General features: G+C 63.8%; 1 protein-coding gene across 1 annotated transcript; it reads right to left on the reverse strand.

Annotated features, from left to right (window-relative positions):
- Positions 1–6,753: 6,753 nt before the first annotated feature.
- Positions 6,754–8,571, reverse strand: LINGO3 (leucine rich repeat and Ig domain containing 3; the record flags this gene model as incomplete). Its single annotated transcript, XM_084250945.1, has 1 exon — positions 6,754–8,571. The coding sequence occupies exon 1, from the start codon at positions 8,530–8,532 to the stop codon at positions 6,754–6,756; it is 1,779 nt and encodes a 592-aa protein (XP_084107071.1). The 5' UTR covers positions 8,533–8,571.
- Positions 8,572–8,949: the final 378 nt, after the last annotated feature.

Below are 8,949 nucleotides of genomic sequence, written 5' to 3' on the forward strand. Positions count from 1 at the left end.
GAGCACAACCCCCAGCCTTCCCCCCGAATCCAGGCCACCCAATCTCAAAACCTAGCCGCTTCTGCCCACTCCCTGCGCAGCCTCCCCCTCGCCCCTGCGGCTCCCTACCTGGGGGGCTGGAGGGTCAGCGGAACAGGGGCTCGGAGACACACTCCCAGAAGCTTGCAGCCCCGGGCCTCCCAGGAGGAGTGTGACCTGTCGCTGCAGGAAATGCCGGGGAGCAGTTAGACCACAGCGCAGGCCGCGGGCGGGCCTTCTGCATCACTTCCCCACTGACCGGGCGCCCCCGCCCACCCTCCGCGTGGACCAGCACCCCTCACAGGCGGTGTCTGGGCCGCATCAGGAGATGGGACCCAAAGCAAAGAGCTCCAGGGCTGAGAGCAGGGCGAGGGAGACAGAAGACAGGCTGAGGGGCGGCAGTGGGGAGCCGGGGCCCTGGACAGCAGATGTCCCCACCGTGGGGCGGGCGGCAAGCCCAGCCGTGACTGTTTAGGGAGAAACACCAGGTCTGCGGCTTTCACTTCCTCCAGAAGCACTTCCCGTTCTGTGGGGTGTCTGAGAAGCTACGTGCACCCCACGTCCCTCCTGGCCCAGGACCCTGTGCTGAGTGAGGAGTGACTTGCCTCAGCTCCAGGCAGGGGGTTGCCAGCAGCCTGGGGCTCCGTCCTGACTCACTGTGTGATGTCGGGCACGGCACCACCCTCCGTGCTCCAGAGAACAGAGACTTGCTGTTTCCTTCCAGCCACGGTAGCTGGATTTGTCTTTATCAGATCTAATCCTCTCACAGCCCTCCCCACACCTCAATGCATTTATTTGAAGGACATTTGCTGTCTAGTGAGCAGCACGGACAGTCAAGAACGATGAGGATCCAGGGACTCCAGCTGATGCTCGTGCCCGTCAGGCCGCTCTGGGCCTTGCCTGAGCCACCCAGAGCCGCCCCCGCGCCACACCCAGCCTCTCCCCACACAGTGCGAAGAACCCGGAGAAGTGGCTCAAACCCGATGGCTTTGCTTCCTACGGGAGGGCTCGCCCTCGGGCTCCCCGCCCCTGTCCTCTGGCGCTCAGAGAGGGCGGGGGTCACACAGCAGGTCCAGGCTGGACAATAAGTGATCAGGGCGTGGCTGGCCCCGTCCTCACGCCGACAACCCCCCCCCGCCCCCCCCCGTGCGAGAAGGACTGTGAACCCGCCCCCTCTAGGAGTCCTGGGCCACGTTTTGAGCAACGCTGACCTGCTGGCCTGCAAGACGCCACAGCGTGAGTCAGCATCTTCATGCTTCGCTGGGCTTTTCCAGCCCCTGGCTTCTTTATGTCGGCGGCGTTTTAATGCGTGAAGCACCTGCTGATTCGGGCGCAAGGAAGGAAAGCGGTTCGGGGAGGGAATGGGAATTACAAGAGGGTGGATTCACTCAACTCCGGGCTCTTCCAGGTGTCACGGAAGGAGCCAGAAGTGCAGAGAAATGGCTCTTTACTGTCCAGCTTTTCTCCAGCTGGGGGCTGCGTTCCCTCAGTGACACCCGGGGGTTGCCTGGGGGTGGGGGGTCGCCCCACTGAGCTCACCCAGGATTAGGTTGAGGCCAGCAAGGTGCTCACCTTAGGCACAGGATTTATAGTGGTGACCCCCAGATGCCCTCAGGAGGGAGCAGGTTTTGATGTAGTATTTACAAAATCCAATTGGCCCACTTATGGCTCAAGGACTGTTTTTATTTTTTTTTAAAGATTTATTTATTTATGCATACAAGAACTGGGGTACAGGCCAGATGTGTGGGGGGTGAGAGGATTCCCCAGAGACAGAGTGGGGAACAGAACAGGCAGACTGACTGAAATACACTGCTGAGGGGAGCAGCGGGGAGACAGGAGAGGTCTGCTGCGCCATGTGGGTAGCTCCCTAGCCTGGGATCGAACTCGTGCTGCAGAGGCTGCGGCTAGCTTCATAGTGCTGCATCTTAATCACTTGTGCCATCAGGGAGGCCCACGAGGACTGGTTTTATAAATCCAGTTTTGTTGGAACAAGGGCTGGGATTAGGGTGAGGAGAGCCAGGCAGGGTTGAGCCAGGCCCGGTGAGATCCTGGGCCACGAAGGCCTTCAACTTGACAGCTGCAAGGAGTCTGTCCCCTCTTAGATTTTATGCCTGAGGCCCTGAGGTGTCTCACTCCCTTGCTTCCTGGCCCCCGTCCTGTGTGGCAGAGACTTGGCCAAGCTTGTGGTGGGCTGAGGAGGTGAGGAGGGGGCAGCTGGGACAGGGTGACATCCCAGGGTGGTCGGCAGTTGGGGCACGGGACCCCCTCTTTGGAGCGACCCAGGGCTCTTTGCCAGATGACATCGGCAAACACCCTAATGTGTACCTTGTTGGACAATGCTCCCCTGAGGCCCAGAGTGGGGCCAGTTTGCCTCGCACACCCCCAAGATGGCCACCACCATGTGAATGACCCCCGTGTCTGCCCCAGCCTCGGGGGCAGCCTGCTGCATTCAGGCTGCGCCTGGCACGGAGCCTGGGGTCAATGCTCATGGATTTCTGTGGCTGCCAGAGTCACGGCCCCAAAGACATCTGTCTCCAGAACCAGTGAACATGCGATGTGCGTGCCAAGGCTCTGAGGTCACACAGCTGATCAATGAGGATGGGGGATCCAGTGCCCTCCAGAGGGTCCTCACAGAGGGAGGAGGGTCCGAGGCAGAGCCGGGAAGAGGCGCGTGTGGCTGTGAGGAGGGAGGAAGGGCCTGACCCCGGTGCGGCTCCTCTAGAAACTGGACCAGGCAGGAGAGGGGCCCCGGAGCCCCGAGGCGCAGCTGCCCCGCCCAGGGTTAGCCCGGAGAGACTCCTGCCTCCGAGGCTGTGAGAGGACACATGCGTGCTGGGCCAAGCCACTGAGTCTTGTCACAGCAGCCGTAAGAAGCGTGTCCGCGTCCCTGCACAAAACAGGACAACAGTTTATAGATGAACAGATGGAAACACAGAGAAGGGCTGCGGCTTTCCGGAGACCACACAGCAATGAGGCTGCATTCCTGGGCATGGCCCCCCCACGCGTGGCGGCCCGTAGAGAGGGACTGCAAAGGATCTTAGGGGAGGGGAGTTGATTTATACAAGAGGAATCTTCTGGAAAGAACACTAGCTGGAGGGGATATGGGAGGGGGAGGGAGACGCACCCAGAGTGCGTGTCTATGGGGAAGACAGGGCTTGGGGTGCGTGAGTGTGTGGGGCGAGCTGGAGAGACCCAGCATACCATTCTTGCACTATCTGGGGGGACATCAAGGCAAGGGTATTTGGTTTCCCCCAGCCCAGGGAGTGCTGATGGCTGGGTCCCCATCCTGTGTTTTTTTTTTTTTTTTTGTGGGACCCTCGCTGGGTGGCCGGGGATCAAACTGGCACTGCAGAGGCTGCGGGCAGCTTTGGAACCCAGCGCTCAACCGCTGCGCCACCAGGGGAGGTCCCCCCTCCTGTGTTTTTTGGAACCCCATTGACATCTGTCTGAGAGGCCTCCCCTTTAATTTCCTGCTGCCAGTGGGATGGGTCCCACTTTAGCTGGGCCTTGGTTACCCTAGAAAGACCCCCACGTGGGGTCTCTCCCACTCCCACAGCACCCCAAGAATGAGATAGGATTCGGGAAATCCTGAATCTTCCTTTTTAAAAAAAAGATTTATTTATTTATACATACAAGAACTGGGGTACAGGTCAGAGGTACAGGGGTGAGAGGATTCACCAGAGACAGAGTTGGGGGCAGAACAGGCAGAGCTACTGAAACACACTGCTGAGGGGAGCAGCGGGGAGCCAGGAGAGATCTGCTGTGCCATGTGGGTAGCTCCCTGGCCGGGAGGGAATTGAACTCGTACTGCAGTGGCTGGCAATAGCTTGATAGCTCTGTCTTTAACCCCTGCGCCACCAGGGAGGCCCCCAAAATCCTGGGCCTTATACCTGGTTTGAATCAGAAGTTTGGGCAGCCCCTGCAGATGGGGAAAATGAGGCACACCAGGCAATCACTTGCCTTTGTTGTAGGAGGAAAAGGGGAATTGGGACCCCCAAGAAGGGTCCCCTGCCAGCACCCATCCCTCCGGCTTCTTTGGAATCAGGCACAGAGGGGTCGTTCCAGAGCCCCTGGTGATTCCCTGTCCTGCTTCTGTCTTCTGCAGGAAGGAAAGGAATCATCGTCCCATGTTCACATGGGGAAATGAGGCCAGGGAGGCAAGCGGGAGGCGGCTCTTGGCCATGGACTCTGCAGGCTGCCCTGGCTTGGTTCCCCTTCCAGAAAGAGCACGGGCGTGCCAGGGGGTGGGGACTCTGCGCCCGGGCACTAGGTCCGGTCTTGGTTCCCGTCCATCAGCTGGGGTTAGAGCAGACAACGCACCTCGTTAGTACCATTCCCAGCGCTCAAGGCTCTCGCCTTTTCCCAGAGTCCTCAGAGCAGGGAGGGGAAGGGACCCCTTCAGAAGAGACACCCCCCCCCCCCAGGCCCACAACCCTGAGGAAGCTGCAGCTTCTGGAGAGAGTGGGAGGGGAGGGGGTTGAACCTCCCTCAGGCTCTGGCCCTGGCCCCAACTCGCGCCTGGGGCTTCTCCACCTCCCGGCGCTGCCAGCTTCTTAGCGGCCCACCTCTCCCGCGAGGTCCGCTGCCCCCGCCGACCCCGCTGACCCGCGGGCTCTGCAAGCCGTGCCCGGGTTGAGCGCGAAAGGCGAGAGTAGCGGCGTGTCCGCCACAGCCCTGGGGGCATCATGGGGTGCCCGAACTGTGACCGCGAGGTCCCCGCTGCAGACATTCTCCTTCTACAGACGCCCCGTGGCTCGGGGTCACTTCTGGGGCTCACTCTGGGAGCCCCCCTCTCCCTTCACTCCAGGGCCTCAGCAGCCTCTCTCCTTTGCTCCTTCTTGCCTCCATGAGAATGAAATAGAAGATCTGAATTTTGATATTAAATAGTTTTCATTTTATTGGATTCCAACCAAATACAGCATGGGGGGCGGGGGGCACTCAGGCACGGGGGTGTGTCTTGGTTCCTATTGGACAGGGGCAGGCAAAGGGGCTGGGAGATCCCGATACACGGATGCTCTGCAAGTCCTAACACTGCTGAGAAGTGTCCCCTCCCTCCTCGATGATGCTAAAGGCACTTGGATGTTGTTTTGAGGGCCCCTGGGGTGGTCATGGCAACCAAGGTCAGGAAGATGCTAAGGCAGGAGTTCTGCCTGACTTGGGTGGGGTTTGGGGCTGCTGGACACCCCCTGTGGCCCTCGCTCACGTCCCCCCACACCTGGGCTTGGGTACCCCACCCTGGCAGACCGTGGTCCGTGGCTTGCCACTCGGCCCTGCTGGTCTGTCTGGCTCTGCGGAGGCAGGAGCAGGTTCGGGTCACAGCCCAGGAGCACACCGGGGTCCCCTTCCGGGTCCCGTCTGCACCCCTCCCTCCAAACCTCCACGGTTGGCGCAGCTTTCTCTCCGGTTCCTCTCAGAGAGGTCCAGGACTTTTGTCAGCAGTCAGGCATGCCCATGGGCCCCGATATCTACGGCGGCGGGGGTGGCCTCAGAGCCATGTTACAGATGAGGACTGCGATGGCCCAAGAGGTCCTCAGGCGTCCACTGGGCGGGAACCGGACCGACTCTGAGCCTCCCCACGAGGTCCTTGAGATCACCGTCCTTCCTACGGCTCTTGGCAACCAGGTTCCTTTCTAGGGGAGGTCACCTGGAGGCACTTTCCCCCAGGCCTCTTCCCCCAACGACCAAGCGGTCAGCTGGCCAGGTGGAGGTGGGGCAAGAGCTGGGGCAGGGGCGGGGCCCCAGAAGATCCCTGTCTGAGTCTGAGCACTTCTGCCAAGCTCAGCTCCTGCGCGCTCACCCCGGTGACAGGGCGCTCACGCTGCCGGCAGCCTTGGGGAAGCTCTTCCCTCAGCTGAGCTACACTCCGCCTGGGACCTCTCCTTTGGCCCTACGTCTTCCCCAGAGTCGCAGATAAAAGGTCACCTTTCCAATGGCCACGGTCCAGGCCTCCCTGAACCACTGCCCTGTCCTTGCTGTCCCTCTAGGGCACACAGCAGGACCCCAGGAACTGCCTGCCCTGTGGAAGCCAGCGGCAGCTGCGAGGGGGTGGGGGAAGCGAGGGAGATGGCCTCTCCAGGCCGGGGGAGACTGGGACAGGCAGGCCAACCACGAGCTGGGCCCGCAGGATGAGCCTGACCTGCCCCACAAGGCCCAGCTGCTGCCGCCTGCCCAGCGGTGCCGTCTGCGCAGGGGTTGGGTGTGTCCTGGGCGTGAGCTGAGTGTCCCAAGTGTAAACTGTGTGTTCCGGGTGTGAACTGCCCTCTGCCCTCCGGCGTGCGCCAGCTGGGCGTGAGCTGTCCGGCTTAGAAGTGGGTTTGCAACTGTCCCGGGGGTGGACACGCGTGTGTTCTGGGAGTGCAGGGTGGGGGACCCACGTGTGGAAAGTGTGGGATTCCGTGTGCCTTCCTTTTGGGTGGGGTGTCCCGGGCCGGGACCATCCCCCAGGGGCGCAGGGCGGCAGCTGTGTGCTGCGAGGCCCCGGGTCCCTGGGGCTCCACCCGGCTCAGCCACCGCGGCAGGGGTGAGCAGACGTGAGTGAACCCTACAAAAACGTTTGAGAAACTGCAAAAGAGGCCCCTGATGGAAAAAAACCAGTCCCGGGGGTGGGTATCTACAAAAAAAGGGGGATTCTGCGGGAGCCCGCTTGAGGCTGCCCCCCTAGAAAATGCATAGGTGTCATCAGCGGGCGCGCGCGCGGGGTGACCGGCCCCCCGCGGGGTCCGGGGCCCGGAGCCCTCAGATCATCTTCATGTTGAACTTGCGGGCGCCCCCCTGGCCCGCGGCCGCGGCGGGGCCGTCGACCTTGCGGAAAGAGTACTCCACGGAGAAGTTGTTCTTGTGCTGCCCGCGGCCGCGGCTCCACACGAAGAGCAGCAGGAAGCAGAAGAGGACGACCCCGAGGAAGGTGATGCAGCCCATGGCGGTGGACACCAGGATGGTGGTGAGGTCCAGCGGGAAGCGCGGCGCGCCCTGCGTCTCGTTGCGCGCCTCGCCGGGGGTGCGGTTGGCGGCGGGCTCGGGCTGCACGGTCAGCGTGGCGAAGTAGGAGTCGTTGCCGCCCGCGTTGCTGGCCACGCACGTGTAGGTGCCGCTGTCCTGGGGCCGCGCGTCCTGGATCTCCAGCGTGCCCCCGGGCAGCACCCGCGCGCGCCCCGCGCTGGCGCCCGTGACCGCTTGGTGCCGCGGCGTCACCCAGGCCACGGCAGGCGCCGGCTCGCCCTCGGCGCGGCAGTGGAAGCGCACGGCCTCGCCCGCGGCCGCCGTGACGTGCTGCAGCCGCCGCTCGCGGATCTTGGGCTTGCGGCACACGAAGTACTCGAAGAGCACCGAGTCCGGCAGGTTGCGCAGGGCGTCCCCGCGCACCTCGGCCGGGGTGGCGCAGGCCGGCAGCCGCCCGTCGAAGTTGAGGGTCTTGCGGCGCTGCACGATCCACAGCAGGCGACAGTCGCAGGCCAGCGGGTTCCCGTCCACGCGCAGCGTCTCCAGCGTGTTGACCGAGTGGAAGGTGCTCTCCTCCAGGGTGGACAGCAGGTTGTTGGAGAGGTTGAGCAGGCGGATCTGCCGCAGCCCCAGGAAGGCCTGCGGCTCCACCACGGCCAGCAGGGCCCCGGCCAGGTGCAGCTCCCGGAGGCGCACGAGGTCGCGGAAGGACCCACGGGGCACCGTGCTGATGGGGTTGTGGGACAGGTTGAGGCAGGTGAGGTGAGCCTGGTGGCGCAGCGCCGCGGCCGGGACCGCGGTGATGTTGGTGTGGGTGACCGACAGCGAGGTCAGGTTGAGGCCCTGCAGGCTGCCGGCGGCCACCTCCTCCAGCAGCGGCCAGTTGTCGATCTCCAGGTGCAGCAGCCCCGGGAGCCGCCGGAAGTTCTGGTCCTCCAGGGCGGCGATGGCCAGGTGCCGCAGCCGCAGCGCGCCCAGGCCCTGCAGGTGGCCCAGCGACTCGCCCGACAGCGCGGTGAGGTTGCAGCGCTCCAAGGTCAGCTCCTCCAGGGCCAGCAGCCCCGCGAAGGCCCGGCGCGAGATGAACACCAGGTCATTGTCGCCCACCTCCAGCCTGCGGAGGCTGCGCAGGTCCTGGAAGGTGTAGTCCAGCAGGATGACCAGCTTGTTCTCGCTCAGGTCCAGCAGCGTGAGGTTGTCGAGGCGCGTGAACACGCCGGGCGGGATGAGCTTGAGCAGGTTGCCCCGCAGGCGCAGGACGCGCAGGCGCGGCAGGTTGGCGAAGGCGCCCGGCTCCACGTGCGCGATCACGTTCTCGCTCAGGTCCAGCTCCTCCAGCAGCGGCAGCGCGGCCAGGTCGCCGGGGTTCAGGCAGCGCAGGCGGTTGCGGCTGAGCTCCAGCAGGCGCGTCTCGGCCGGGATGCCCTCGGGCACCGAGGTCAGGCGCCGCCGCGGGCAGGCCACGGCGCGGGTCTGCGCGGTGCACTCGCAGCGGGCCGGGCAGCCTGCGGCCAGCGGCGGGGCGGCGGGCAGGAGCAGGAGCTGCAGGCTCAGGACGCACAGCCAGCAGGTCATGTTTTGGAGCGAGGGCCTAGGGCCGGGCCACCATCCTCGCGGGCACCTGCGGGTGGGGCAGCGTTAGGGCAGCGGTCCCGCTTCTCCACCGCGCGACACCCCCGCTCTGGGCGTCTGACAGGAGGACTGAGCACCCGCTGCCGCAGAGCCGGCACTGCGCGTTGCCAGCAGCGCGGTTCACATCAGCCCAGAGAGGAAAGTCCCCAAATGCCCACAGATGAATGACTGGGTACGCGTAACTGTGCCCACCCCACACCAGGGAACATCACTGGGCGTGAAAGGGGGAGCATTTCTGCCTCTTGCTACCCTGGGGAGGGGCCCTGGACACACGACGCTCAGGGAGAGAAGCCAGACACACGAGGCCACGGGTGAGTCCAGCCGTGAGGTACGTCCAGACAGGCACAGCCGCAGAGAGTG

The sequence above is a fragment of the Talpa europaea genome (assembly GCF_964194135.1).
Source record: "Talpa europaea genome assembly, chromosome: 12".
Lineage (NCBI taxonomy): Eukaryota > Metazoa > Chordata > Mammalia > Eulipotyphla > Talpidae > Talpa > Talpa europaea.